General features: G+C 38.1%; 1 protein-coding gene across 1 annotated transcript in view; it reads right to left on the minus strand.

The window, feature by feature from the left end:
• Nucleotides 1-3,898: 3,898 nt before the first annotated feature.
• FAM13A (family with sequence similarity 13 member A) overlaps nt 3,899-15,909 on the minus strand; it is a 368,680-nt gene continuing 356,669 nt past the window's right edge. The window contains exon 24 of the mRNA XM_078445913.2: nt 3,899-4,016. Within this exon, the coding sequence (XP_078302039.2) occupies nt 4,004-4,016 (13 nt within the window). The 3' untranslated portion in view covers nt 3,899-4,003. The remainder of the gene's footprint in view (nt 4,017-15,909) is intronic.

Genomic DNA, 15,909 nt, shown 5'->3' on the forward strand with positions numbered 1-15,909 from the left:
TAATTTAATGTATTTATTTATTGAGATAGAAGTGCAAGTGAGCGAGGGGCAGAGAGAATCCCACAAGTGACAGAGAAGTGGAGCTCACCCGGGGCTTGTGTGTTACCCGAAGAAGGGCTTGAGCTCACCTGAAGTGGGGCTCATGCTCACCTGATGTGGGGTTTGAGCTCACCAAACATGGACTTGGTCATGAGATCATAACCTGAGCGGAAGTCAGATGCTTAACGACTGAGCCACCCAGGCGCCCCCAAGGGATTCTTTAAGCATAAAAGGAAAGGCCATAATTAGAAGAAAACTGTGAAGGGGAAAAAAAACACACACACACACACACAAAAACAAAACAACAATGTATGAGTAAAAGCAAACATACAGCACTTATAAAACTAGTGTGAAGGTTAAAAAACAAAAATAGTAAAATCCATTATACCTGAAAAATTAGTTAAGAGATTTACAAAACAAAGGATATAAAATATGACATATATAAAATGTGGAGGTAGAAAGTAAAAATCTAGTTCTTGTGAGAATTTGCTTAAGTGCCCATCAATATAGATAGTAAAACCTTGGGTTGTAACTTCTGTGAGTGTTCTGCAAGACGAGCAAACATTTGTAATAAATTTTAACTTGAAAAACAAACGATGTCTTGCAGTAGTAGTACATGACACTGAGTGTCACATGATCACAACCGAGCCAGTGGTTCTCTCTCTCTCTCTTGCTGTGGGATTGTGGGTAATTGTCTCCCATGCTTGGATGCTTGGTCTCAGGCTGCAGTGTTTGGCAGAAATCTGAGATTTTTCAGAACTTTGGAAGGTGCCCACAACTGGAACTAGTGTATTTTTTGTCACTTCAAAGCACGTATGGACAGTTTTTTGCTTTTCCATACAAGGAATGCTTTGCTTCATTGTAGGGCAGCCTGCCTTCAGATATAGACCCTTTCCTCAGCTGCCTTATTACCAGTTACATTAAATACAGTATATGACAAGAGTTTATTAATACTTTACTGCTGTCAACATCCGTGTGAGCATATACAATGGCCCCCATGCAGAAAAAGATTCAATTAGTGTTGGCTAAAGTCATCCTGCAATAATAACCCTCCCCTCTCTTGTCTCCCTCATACCAGCCATCAAGGTTTTCCAAAGTAAGTGCAGGTTAACTTATTTTTCTTTATATTTTTTAATTTCTTCCTTATTTTATATTACAGTATTGTAATCATTTTTATATGAATATTTTTGGGCTATGGAAGGAATCATCTGAGTTGCCATTTCTTATGGGGAAATTCACTTTGATATACAAGTGCTTTGGATTATAAGCATGTTTCTGGAATGAATTATGCTCACAAACCAAGGTTTTACTGTATATGAACATTATGGTAACCACAAACCAACAAACTCTGATAGATACACAAAAAAGTAATGAGAAAAGAATCCAAGTGTAATACTAAAGAAAGTCATCAATCACAAGGGAAGAGAGCAAGAGAAGAAGGAGAGAACATAGAAGAACTACAAAAATAATGAGAAAACAATTAACAAATTGGCAATAAGTACATACTTATCAATAATTAAATGGGCTAAATGTTCCAATAAAAAAACATAGGGTAACTGAGTGGATTAAAAAAACAAAACAAAAAAGACCCACCTATATTCTGCTTACACACCTACAAAAGACTTGCTTCAGACTTAATGACACAGACTAAAAGTAAAGGGATGGAAAAAGATACTGCATGCAAATGGAAGTGAAGAAAAGCTGGGATAAGCAATATTTATATCAGACAAGATAGTCTTTATTTTTTTATTTTTTTTTATAAAAAAATTTTTTTAACGTTTATTTATTTTTGAGACAGAGAGAGACAGAGCATGAATGGGGGAGGGTCAAAGAGAGAAGGAGACACAGAATCTAAAACAGGCTCCAGGCTCTGAGCTGTCAGCACAGAGCCCGACGCAGGGCTTGAACTCACGGACCGTGAGATCATGACCTGACCTGAAGTTGGACGCTTAACCATCTGAGCCACCCAGGCGCCCCTGAGACAAGATAGACTTTAAAACAAAGATTAACAAGAGAAAAAGGAGGATATTACATAAAGGGATCAATCCAACAAGAGAGTATATACTAGTTATGATTATGCACCCAACACTGGAGCCCCTAAATACATAAGGCAAATATTAATAGACATAAAGGGAAAATTGACAGTAATACAATGATATTACGGGACTTTAACACCTGATTTACAATAGCTAGATCATCCAGACAGAAAATCAATAAAGTGGCTTTGAATGACCCATTAGACTAGATGGACTTAACAGATAAATATCAAACATTCCACCCCAAAGCAGCAGAATGCACATTCCTTTCAAGTGCACATGAAACATTCTCCAAGATAAATCACGTTAGGCTACAAAAAAAACTCAATAAATGTAATAATACTGAAATCCTATTAAACATCTTTTCTGATCACAACAGCATAAAACTAGAAATCAGTTACAAGAAAAAAAAAACTAGAAAAAACCACAAACACATGGAAGCGAAACAATATGCTACTAAACAACCAAAGGGTCAACAGAGAAATCAAAGAGGAAATTTTAAAAAAAGCACATGGAAACAAATGAAAACACAACAGTCCAAATACTTTGGGACATGGTGAAAGCAGTTCTAAGAGGGAAGTTTATAATGATACAGGTCTATCTTAAACCTCAAAAAATAAGGAAAAGCTCAACCAATCCAGCCTTACACTCAAAAAAAACTAGAAAAATAACAAAGCACAAAGATATTAGGAAGAAGGAAATAATAAAGATCAAAGCAGAAGTGTGTGTGTGTGTGTGTGTGTGTGTGTGTGTGTGGGTGTGTAGCCTCTATTTCATTTATATATTTGGCCTCTATTTTTCGCCTCTATTTCATTTATATATATACATATATATAAGCGATCAGCAAAACCAAGAGCTAGTTCTTTGGAAAGACAAAACTGATAAACTGTTAGCCAGACTCATCAAGAAAAATAGGACTTGAATAAAATCGGAAATGAAAGAGAAATTACAACTGACACCACAGAAAAACAAAGGATTATAAGAGACTACTATGAAAAAGTAGTAGACAACTAAGAAGAAATGAATGAATTCATAGAAAGATACAATCTTGCAAAACTGAATCAGAAAGAAATAGAAAATCTGAATGGGTCAACTAGTAATGAAATTGAATCAGTAATCAAAAAACAACAGAAAGTCCAGGACCAGATGGCTTCATAGGTGAATTCTAGCAAACATTTAGAGAAGAGCTAACAACTGTTCTTCTCAAACTATTCCAAAAACCAGAAGAGGAAAGAAAGCTTCAAAACTCATTCTAAGAGGTCAGCATTACCCTGATACCAAAACTAAAGACACTATAAAGCAAACCAAAAAACTACTTGATGAACATAGATGCAAAAATCAAAATTTTAGCAAACAACATTCAATAATACATAAAAGGATCATTCACCAGGAGACCTGGGTGGCTTAGTCAGTTAAGCGTCAGACTTTGGCCCATGTCATGATCTTGCAGTTTGTGAATTCTAACCTGCATCTTGAGATTCCCTCTCTCCCTCTCTCTCTGCCCCTGTCATGTTCATGTGTGTGCTCTCTCACAAAAAAATTGGGGGGGTGGGGGGCGTGGGAAGGATATGTTTAAATAAATCAGTGGATCAATTATCACAAACAAATGGGATTTAATCCAAGGATACAAGGATGGTTAGATATCTGCAAATCAATCAACATGATACATTAACAGATGAAGGATAATAAAAATTATATCTCAACAGATGCAGAAAAAGTATTTGACAAAATTCAATATTCGTTTATGGTAAAAACTCTCTACAAAGTGTGTTTCAGGGAACATACCTCAATATAATAAAGCCATATATGACAAATCCACAGTTAACATCATACTCAATGGTGAAAAACTGGAAGCTTTTCCTCTAAGACCAGGAACATGAGAAGGATGTCCACTCTCACCACATTTATTCAACATAGTACTGGAAGTCCTAGCCATAGCAACTAGACAAGAAGAAGAAATAAACAGCATCCAAATTGGTAAGGAAGATGTAAAACTATCAGTATATGCAGATGACATGATACTAACTATAGAAAACCCTAAATACTCTGACAAAAAACTATTAGAATAAATGAATTCAGTAAACTTGTATGATACCAAATTAATATACAGAAATATGTTGCTGTTTCTATATACTTGGTGACCAAGTATCAGAAGGAGAAATTAAGAAAACAATCCCATTCACAATTGTACCAAAAAGAATAAAATACCTAGGAATAAATTTAACTGAGGAGATGAAAACTATAAAACATTGAAATTGAAGATGACAAAACAAATGGAAATATATACCATGCTCATAGATTGGAATAATTGTTAAAATGTCTGTATTACCCCAAAGCAATCTACAGATTCTATGCAATCCCTATCAAAATATTAACAAATTAATTGAACAAATTAATTGTTAGATCAAATTGATATGAAACCACAAAAGACCCCAAACAGCCAAAGCAATCTTGAGAAAGAATGAGGCTGAAGGTATAACAATCCTAGACTTTAAGATACATTAAAAAGCTATTATAATCAAAACAGTATGGCACTATCACAAAAATAGACACATTAATCAATAGAAGAGAATAAAGAGCCCAGAAATAAACCCATGCTTATATAACATAATGTATAGAGAAATTAAATCACTATGTTATAAACCTGAAACTAACAGTGTGTGTCAACTATACTCAAAAATTAAACATAATTTTTTGAGAACAAGATCAGCTCTGTTCCCTCTGAAGCCACAGATCATGGTCCTACACTAGAAATCTAGGCTGTCGTCTTTAGGACCATCCCCGAGCAGGGCAAGTAAAATACCAAAGCTCTCCTACCATTTTTAAGTTGCTGTTTTCCTGATTTAGCATTCACTGGGCTATTTTCAAGTTGGTTGTGACATTAAAAAAATAAAACAGGGGCACCTAGGTGGCTCAGTTGGTTAAGCGTCTGACTCTTGATTTCAGCTCAGGTCATGATGTTACTGTTTGAGTTTGAGCCCCATGTCCGGCTCTGGACTGACAAAACACAGCCTTCTTTGGGATTCTCTCTCTTTCTTTCTGTGTCTCAAAAATAAACAAACAAACAAAAACAACCAATGCTTATATGGACAATCTACAACAAAGGAAGCAAGACTATACGATGGGGGGGGGAAAACTGTCTCTTTAATAAATGGTGTTGGGAAAATTGGACAGTTCCATGCAAAAGAATGAAACTGGACCACCTACACCCTATACAAAAATAAAATAGATTGAAGACCTAAACATGAGACACAAAATCAGAAAAATCCTAAAAGAATACACAGGCAGTAATCTGTTGGACGTCAGCCTTAGCAACATTTTTCTAGAATGTCCCCCAGGCAAGGGAGAGAGAAGCAAAAATAAACTATCAGGACTATACCAAACTAAAAAAGCTATTACACAATGAAGGAACCATGAAGAAATAAAGGGCAACTTACTGAATGGGAGAAGATATTTGCAAATGATAATCTGATAAGGAGTTAATATCCAAAATATATAAAGATCTTATATAACTCAACACAAAAAATGAAATTGATCCAATTGAAAAATGGGCAGAGGGCCTGAACAGAGTAGACATTTTCCCCAAGAAGACCTATAGATTGGCTACCCAGGCACCCCTTTCAATAAATTTTTTAAAACAATTACAATGTATTGTTTTACCAGACTTAATAGATGGTTTAAAGGTGGCAGGGAGGGGCACCTGGATGGCTCAGTCGGTTAATTGTCCAGCTCTTGATTTCAGCTCAGGTCATAATCTCATAGTTTGTGGGTTTGAGCCCCACCTGGAGCTCTCTGTTGGCAGCACAGAGCCTGCTTGGGATCCTCTCTCTCCCTCTCTCTCTGCCCCCCCCTCCCCCCGCTTGTGTTCTCTCTCTCTCAAAATAAACAAACTTTAATAATAATAATAATAATAATAATAATAATAATAAAATGTGTGAGGCACATGTATGGCTCAGTCAGTTAAGTATCCAACTCTTGATTTGGGCTAAGGTCATGATCTGCTTGGGATTCTGTCTCTCTCCCTCTCTCTCTGCCACTCTGCTGCTCACACTCTCTCTCTTAAATAAAAAGAAAAAAAAAAAGGTGGCTACCCCTGAAACCAAGAGCACACTATATACACTGTATGTTAGCTAACTTGAAAATATATTAAAATAAATAAAATAAAAATTTTTTAAAGGTGGTAGGGAACAGTAGCTTTCCAATAATAAGTTCTATTTAGTAAATATCTAATAACATGCATAAGTTTGCTATTAAGTTTGAGGGACAAAAAAATGCCTCATTTAATTTTTTTTAATGTTTATTTGTTTTGAGAGAGACAGTCTGTGAGCAGGGGCAGGGGCAGAGAGGGTGAGAGAGAGAGAATCCAAAGCAGGTTCTGTACTGTTAGCGCAGAGCCAGATGCAGGGCTTGATCTCACAAACTGTGTGATCATGAGCTGACTTGAAATCACGAGTCAGATGCTTAACTGAGCCACCTAGGCATCCCCTGTCTCATTTAATTTTGAATGGAAATAGCCAAGTTATTTTAAATTTCTGGTGTTTGGGATCTTCATCCACAAAATGAAGAGATTGGACCAGATAATTTCTAAGAATTTATTCTAACATAAATTTGAAAATTTCTCACAGTAACAGTAGAGTAAAAACCTACAGTAGATTCACAAAAAATAAAGGAAATCAAAGCATACTATGTTGAAAAAAATCATCAATTTACAAAGCAAGGTAGGAAGAGAGAAGAAAGGAAGAACTTCAAAACAGCCAGAAAATAGTAAGATGGCATTAGTAAGTTCTTACTTATCAATAATTACTCTAAATGTAAATGTACTGAATTCTCAAAAGATATACAGTAGTTAGGTGGATGAAAAAACAAGCAAGCAAGTATACAAACAAGAACAAGACCCAACTAACTATATGTTGCTTACAAGAGACTCATTTCAGCTTTAAGGACACACAGACTCAAAGTGAAGGGATGGAAAAAGATATTAACATAAGTGAAAACTGAAAGAGCAGGAGTAGCTATACTTCTGCAAAATAGGTTTTAAGCCAAAAATGTTAACAAGAATTAAAGAAAGTCATTATATACTGACCAGGTCAATTCACCAAAAAAAAAATCTAACAATCATTGTTATATATGCACCTAACATTGGAGTGCCTAATTACATTAAGAAGATACTAACAGATATGAAAGGAGAAATAGACAACAGTATAATAATGGTAGGGGACTTCAATATCCCACTTTTTAAAAATAATTAATTTATTTATTTTTAATCTTTATTTATTTTTGAGAGAGAGAGAGAGACAGAGACAGAGTGCAAGCAAGGGAGGGACACAGGAGAGGGAGATACAGAATCCTAAGCAGGCTCCAGGCTCTGAGCTGTCAGCACAGAGCCCGATGCAGGGCTTGAACTCACAAGCTGTGAGATCGTGACCTGAGCTGAAGTCGGACGCCCAACTGACTGAGCCATCCAGGCACCCCAATATCCCACTTTTAACACGGATAGATCATCCAGACAGAAAATCAACAAGGAAAATTGGACTTTACTATACGTTAGACCAAATGGGCCAATACATACAGAACATTCCATCCAACAACAGAATACACATTCTTCTCAAGTGCATATGGAATAGTCTCCAAGATAGATCATATGATCATAGATCACAAAGGATGTCTTAAAATATTTAAAAAAGAGAGAAATCAAACCAAGTATCTTCCAACCACAATGCTTTGAAAAAAGAAATCAGCAATAGGCAGAAGCTGGAAAATCAAAAGATGTATGGAAATTATACATAATGCTGGACAAGGAATAGGTTAAAGAAGAAATCAAAAAGGAAATAGGGGCTCCTGGATGGCTCAGTTGGTTAAGTGACCAAATCTTGATTTTGGCTCAGGTCATGATCTCATGGTTTGTGAGACTGATCCCTGAGTTGGGCTCCACACTGACACCATGTAGTCTGCTTGGGATTCTCTATCTGTCACTTCCCCACTCATGCTCACTCTCTCTCAAAATAAAGAAATAAACTTAAAAAAAAAGGGAAATAAAAACATCTTGACTCAAACAATGGGAACAACAAACCAAAACCTGTGGAATGCATCAAAAGTAGTTTTAAGTTTATAGCAATAAATGTCGACATTGAGAAAAAGGAAGAATCTCAAACAATCTAACTTTATACCTTAAGAGACTAGAAAAAACAAACTAAGCCCAAAGTTAGCAGAAGGAAGGAAATAACAAAGATCAGAGCAGAAATAAATGCAATAGAGACCAGGAAAACTATAGAAAAGATCAGTGAAGTTAAGAGCTGGAAAGATCAAATAAAGATCTTTCAATCTTTATTTGAAAGATAAAACTAACAAATTTCTAGCTAGACTAAGAGAAAAGAGAGAGGACTCAAATAACTATGTAAATGACAGAGGAGATATTACAACTCCTACTACAGAAATATAAAGGATCATAAGAGACTTTTATGAACAATTATACATCAACAAATTAGATAACCTAGGAGAAACTGATAAATTCTTAGAAACATACAACTTATGTCTATTTCAAAACAGACCAATAACTGGGGTGCCTGAGTGGCTCAATCTGTTAAGCGTCCCACTCTTGGTTTTGGCTCAGTTCACGATCTCATGGTTTCGTGAGTTCAAGCCCCGCATAGGGCTCTGCATTAAAAATGCAGTGCCTGCTTGGGATTCTCTCTTCCTCTCTCTGCCCCTCCCCCACTTGTGCTGTTTCTCTCTCAAAATAAATAAACAAACTTAAAAACAAAACCAGACCAAAAACAAGGAAGGAGATTGACTCAGTAATCAAAAACTTCCCAATAAGAAAAGCCCAGATGGTTTCACTGGTGAATTCTACCAAACATTTAAAGAAAAGTTAATGTAAATACTTCTCAAATTCTTCTAAAAAATGGAAGAGGTGGGAACACTACCAACCTCATTTTTGAGGCCAGCATTGCCCTATGCCCAAAGCATAAGGACACTACAAGGAAAGTAAACTACAGACCAATATCTATGGCAAAAAGTCTCAAGAAAATATTAGCAAACTGAATAGCACATTAAAATCATTGTACACCATGATCAAGCAGGATGTATACCTGGAATGCAAGGATGGTTCAATGTATGCACACCAATAAATGTGATACATTAAACAGAATGAAAGATAAAAATAATATCATCTCAATAGATACAGAAAAAGGATGTGACAAAATACGACATAATTCATAAGAGCTGTCAACAAATTGGGAATAGAAGGAACATACCTCAACATAATAAAAGCCATATATGATAAGCCTACAGTTAACATTATACTCAATGTTGAAAGGTTTAGAGATTGAAAGCTTTTCTTCTGAGATCAGGAACAGGTCAAGCGTGTTCATTCTCACGTATCCTACTCAATCAATATAGCAATGGCCAGAGCAATCAGGCAGGAAAAAGGAATAAAAGGCATCTAAATCGAAAGGAAGTAAGATTGTCTTTGTTTGCAAATGATACGATCTTACATGTAGAAAATTCTGATGATCCCATCAACAAAAAGTTAGCATTAATAAGTTATAGGATATAAAATCGACAAACATAAATCAGTTGCTTCTATACACTAACAATGAAATACCTGAAAAAGACATAAAACAATCTTATTCATAATGACATCAAAAACAGTATTTAGGAATACATTTAAACAAGGAGGTAAAAGAAAACTATGAAACTGTGATAAAATAACTGAAGGAAACCTAAAGAAATGGAAAGATATTCCATGTTAATGGATCAGGAGTTAATACTGTTAAAATGTCCATTCTACCCAAAGCCATCTATAGATTCAATGCAATCCCTTTCAAATTTCCAATGGCATTTTTCCCAGAAATAGAAAAAAAATCCTGAAGTTTGTACTGAACCACAAAAGACCCAAAATAGCCAAAGCAATCTTGATAAAGAAGAGTAAATTGGGATGCATCACACTTCCTGTTTTAAACTATATTAAAAGCTACAGTAATTAACATAGTATGGTACTGGCATAAAAGACAGACACACAGACCAATGGAACCTAGTCAAGAGACCAGAAGTAAACCTTTGCATATACAGTCTGCTACTATTTTACAATGAGCCAAGAATACTCTAGTGTCTTTAATAAACGTTGTTGGGAAAACTGGATCACCACATGCAGAAAAATGAAATTGGACCCCTATCTCACACTACTCATAAAAATTTAACTCTATATGACTTAAACACTCAAACATAAAACTTGAAACTGTAAGACCTCTAGAAAAAAAACAGGAAAGAAGTTCCTTGACATTGGCATTGGCAATTATTTTTTGGATATAACATCAAAAATCTAGCAGCAAAAACAAAAATTAGTACATGTGATTACATCAAACTAAAAAGCTTCTGCACAGCAAAGGAAACCATCAACAAAATAAAAAGGCAACTTACAGAATGGGAGAAAATATTTGCAAATCATATGTCTGTAAAGGGGTTAATATCCAAAGAAAGGAAATCGTACAACTTAATAACAAAAATACCAAACAATCTGATTAAAAAATGGGCAGAGGCAATCCCATTTCAGAGTATATATCCAAAGGAAATTAAAACAGGATCTTGAAGAGATATCTGCATTCCCATGTTCATTCCAGCATTATTCATAATAGTCAAGATATGGAAACGTGTCTGTCAGTGGATAAAGATGTGTATATACATATATACAATGGATTATTCAGCTATGAAAAAGAAGGAAATCCTGCTATTTCAACAACATGCAAGGACCTTGATAGCATTATGCTAAGTGAAATAAGTCAGATGAAGACAAATGCTATATGGTATCAGTTATATGTTTAATCTAAAAAGCCAAACTCATAGAAACAGAGAGTAGAATGGTGGTTACCATGGACTGTGGGGGAGGAAATGGGGAGATGTTGGTCAAAGGGTACAAACTTCCAGTTACAAGATGAATAGATTCTGGGGATCAAATGAACAGCATGGTAATTTTAGTTAATAATACTGTATTGTATACCGAAAAGTTGCTGAGAGGGTAGATCTTAAATGTTCAAACTATGCAAAAGAAGTAATTATGTAACATGATGGAGTCATTAGTTAATGCTTTGGTGGTATTTTACAACATATATCAAATCAACATGTTGTATACCCAAACTTGTAAAGTGTTATATGTTCAATCATATCTCAATAAAACTGAATATAAGTAAATAAAATATAATAGTCAAATCATAATTAACCAGATGATAGAAATAAAGGTGGAATGAAGAGAGGGCATACAACAGAATACCAAAAGAGATTTGAGGTGAAACTCAGTGAACAGAATATCTTATGTTAGGGTCAAGCATAGGAGAAAAAGTAATTTTATCATTTCTTCTTAAAAAGAAATGTAAGTGTTGCCTGTCTCTAGTTTTGTTTGCCTCCTAAAAATGGAACCAAGCAGATTTTAAGCCAGTTGTTAAGTCTCTAAAATATCGAAGAACATGATGGCCACGTTGCCTTTGATAACCTTAGCTTTGTTAGTACGTAAGGTTGCTTGAGTTAGGAATCTTCTGGTTTGTGACTGTCCATTTTTAAGAGATTCCTTTGTGACACATTGCTAGGAGCCATTGTGGGCTCTGCCTACAGCCGTATCTTGGGGATCAGGATCTCAAAGAGTAGAGGAGCAGCTTGTAGTAAGGCAGAAGAGGAAGAGAATACGTTCCGTGTTTTAGAAAAGGTGAAAATAAATTCTCTTGTGCATATCAAGGGAGTTTTTCAGTTGGAAGTGACATAGAAGCTACCACCATGCCTTTCAAACCCTTTTGGTGAAGAAGGATTAGTTAACTTCATAGACCAGAGCCCTGTGGAGAGTGTGGAAAATGTTGGTCTCTATGACTTTCTGCTTTGGGGTGCTAACCCAGACTGGCTCAAATGCAGGTAGGGCGGCTTGGGTTCAGGCTTCTGGAAACCAGGACATGCAACAGAACAGGTGCTGGCAGAGGTGTCTACCCAGTTGTGGGCAGACTCTTTGGATCTGTAGTAATAACAGCCCTTCCCACTGATTAGCTAATCCAAGCTTGGGTGCTTTGTGTCCTTCCAAAAGTAATGGATTATGTGCTCCTGAGTTATGTGTAGCATGGAGAAAATTAGTTTAGATGTGACCTCTTTTTCCCCCTTTCTTCCAAAAGTGACTGGATGCTTGGCAGGGTGCATAATCACATGGTCTTCAGATCTTTTAAAAGCGGATTTTCCTGGGCCTAATCCCAGGGGAGTTGGATACATTCTCTGGTAATTACTGATTCAGCTCCCATTGGTGTTGAACTGAGAAATTTAAGAATTCACACACACACACACACACACACACACACACACACACACACACACACATCCTCAAGTGAAGGCAAACCTTAAACTAGATTAGTCTTCCATGGTCACCTTTTCTTTAGGATTAGGAGAGAAGGAAGCCCAAGAGCAGATTTGGAAATAACCCCATTCCCCATGGTATCATAAGAGGCTAGAGCTATTGAAGGTGAAGGTGAAAAGGAAGTGCCAGCCAGGTACTGGCTCATGGTCCTAGCAGGACCAGACTGTCGCTTCCAAAGGCTTCTTGTTAAAAATGGGTTTCATGGTCCTTCATGCCTGGGCATTCTCAGGAGCTCACATGTTTGTGTAGCAGGCTCAAGGACTCTCAAGTTCACATCACTGGCAGACTGCTTGGAGTTTCTACGTTTCTGAGGTAACGTGGGGCAGGGCTTTATTCAATGAGACACTAAAATCATTTGTACCCAAAGCCTGTTATGCCACTGAGCAGTGGCACCTTCAGTTTGTTCCTCTGGGGCTGGTGAGGGAGTGGGGGGGACCCCGGGTTTGGTAACATTTACTACACTGGTTAAGAGCGTGCCACAATCCGGGGTGCCTGGGTGGCTCAGTAGGTTGAGCTTCTGACTCTTGATTTTGGCTCAGGTCATGATCTCACAGTTTCTGAGATCAAGCCCCACATCGGGCTCTGTGCTGACAACACAGAGCCTGCTTAGGATTCTCTTTCTCTCTCCCCGCCCCTCCCCCACTCTCTCTCGTAAATTTTTAAAAAATAGCATGCCACAATCCAAGCAGCTCTCCTCCCTGGGGTATGCTTCGGTTTTAGTTGTTTAAAAATACACCCTGAGACAGAAATTTCAGGACACTAAGTGACCTAGAATCAGTTCAAAGGTTATTCTGTTCCTTCACAGAGCTCAGGCATTCCCACATTGGTCTCAACTGCCGTCTCAGACAGTAAATTCCTTTTATGTGTGTGAGCGGGATTGGACCTCCCAACGTGTTTTGGGGAGCAGAATCAGAGGAGTTTGCCCTGCTCTGTGAGGGAAGGAGTTTAACAAGCATAGATCTTTCTGAGAAAGCCACACAGAGGTTTTGATGCAATTTTCTTGAAAATATCGTCACAATTTTATTTTCCTCAAGAGAATGGGTCAGTGTTCCCCTAAAATCTTGCTTACCCCGTTAGCATGAATTTGTATTTTTATATTTTAATTAAAAAATTTTTCTTAATCTTTATTTTTGAGAGAGAGAGAGAGAGAGAGAGAGCGAGCCAGTGGGGGAGGAACAGAGAGGGAGAGACACAGAATCCAAAGCAGGCTCCAGGCTCTGAACCATCAGCACAGAGCCCAACACAGGGCTTGAACTCACAGACGGCAAGATCATGACCTGAGCCGAACTTGGACACTCAAGCGACTGAGCCACCCAGGTGCCCCATGAATTTGTGTTTAAAGTGCTGGAGGTACATTCTGTTTATGACTTACTACAAACAAGGAATCAGAAGGTGAGGAGAGTGATGTGTGGGAAATACAAATCTCAACATCTTGTTGGAGTTCAGCAAAGAAAGAATCTTTGTCTCAATGCTGATAATAATAATAACCCACCACCATTTTTTAGTGAAGATTTATTGTTGTGCTTACTTTATGTTCGTCCACATAAATTCCCATAATGACCCCATTAACTACTATGGTTATTCCCATTTTTCAGATAAAAACACAGAGACATGGAGAGTGGGCAATGTACCCAGATCGTAAAGCTAGGCTGTCAGTGTGCAGACTGGGCCTTAAGCATCAAGCAGTCTTTGGTCTCTGCTCGTCTTGTCACTTGTGCTGGTCTCTGTTAACTTTAGGTTTTTGGAGCTGCTCATTTCCACAAATGCCCAGGATGCAGTCCACACCCTCTACTTACAGTGGGATCTCTGGACCAGCAGCATGGCAGCATCTGGAAGCCTGCTGGAAATGCAGGATGTCAGTGCACTTTCCTACCCGCCTGGGGGCTACTGTACCACAAGACCCCTAGATACTCACATGCACGTTCAAGTTTGAGAGGCACTGCTCTCTGCTGCCAGAGAGCAGGAAGTATATCCTTCACACTTTCTCTCCCTTCCCTCCCCTCCACTGAATCTTGTCTAGTAATTTTAATTTCTTTAAAAGTAACAATGACAGAAAAATCACAATGTCTCAAAATATCTTACCAAGAGTACTCAAAGCTACCCCACAGAAGCATGACAAGGATTTCGGAGCATCTTTGAATTGCTTTTGAGAAATTAAAGAAAAATTCCAGCATCACTCTAAGGTGATGGGTTTCAGAATTCACAATCACCTACGCTTTATACATACACGGGCACAAGGGAGGCATGGAGGTCCAAGGGGTCTGAGAGATTCCATCCTTTCTTGTGTTTTGCACTGGGCCACAGTTCCTGAGCAGATGCTGCACAACACGGAGCCACCCTGTGGTAGAAGCCTTGTTGACGGAGGGGACAAGTGAGAACCAAGTTGTCAACAACCCCAGTTCATGCCAAACCTCATTTGTCTGCCTGCCAGCCAGGATTCTGAACATACATTTGGGAATTTTGCCTTTTGCCTTTTACTGAACGTGAAGTTCTCCTGTGTGTGTATGTGTTGCCTCGATAAGCTGACCCAGTTTAGGGATAACTAGAATATGTTTGGTTTACAAGATTCAGAATCTATTTCTAGAAGAGGTAAGAACTCTAGAACCAAAAGGGACCACCTCTCCCCACCGTGCGTAGGTCCCCCTTCTGAAATTACCATTCAGGCGGTACCAACATTGCAAACGTACAGGGCAGGACGCATCTGCTCTGGGGATGGGAGGGGGAGGGCTTCCAAGGACCACCTCGCTCTGCCAACCAGCTGCAGAGCCTGATGTACTTGAGGCCAGCATCGTGTCCTGGTCCCTCACAGGGGCAACTCGAAAATACGACTTAAGAAAATGGAGGCATCACGAAATGCTGCGTGCCAGTTCCTTCTAGATGTTGTTACTTTGGACCCAGCGTTTCAAAAGTTAAATTACTCAGGGTAAGCCGCAGTTTTGGCAGAATGGCATTAAATCGCACCATCTTTAGAGGTTCTGTGTCTTTCTTGGTCAGAAGACATCTGTTGGAATCCTGGGCAGTACTCAAAGCCTTTTTTTTTTTTTTTTTTTTTTAAATTTCAGGCTATACATATATGTGTGTGTGATACACACACACACACACACACATATATACATTCAATATTTATTTTTGACAGAGTGTGAGTGGGGGAGGGGCAGAAAGAGGGAGACACGGAATCTGAAGCAGGCTCCAGGCTCTGAGCTGTCAAGCACAGAGCCCAACGCAGGGCTTGAACCCACGAACTGTGAGATTGTGACCTGAGCTGAAGTCAGACGCTTAACTGACTGAGCCACCCAGGCGCCCCAGGCTTTATATTTTTAATGTTCACTTTTGGCATGTAGAGCCCATGTAACACGTGTGGCTTAAAGAATACCCGCATGCCTAACCATCACAGGGGTGTGTTCTTAGCTGTGCCCCCCAACTCTGGAGGCTGTTCAAGGTGCTCGTGAGGCA

Source organism: Panthera onca, chromosome B1, assembly GCF_046562875.1.
Source record: "Panthera onca isolate mPanOnc1 chromosome B1, mPanOnc1 haplotype 2, whole genome shotgun sequence".
NCBI classification, from domain to species: domain Eukaryota; kingdom Metazoa; phylum Chordata; class Mammalia; order Carnivora; family Felidae; genus Panthera; species Panthera onca.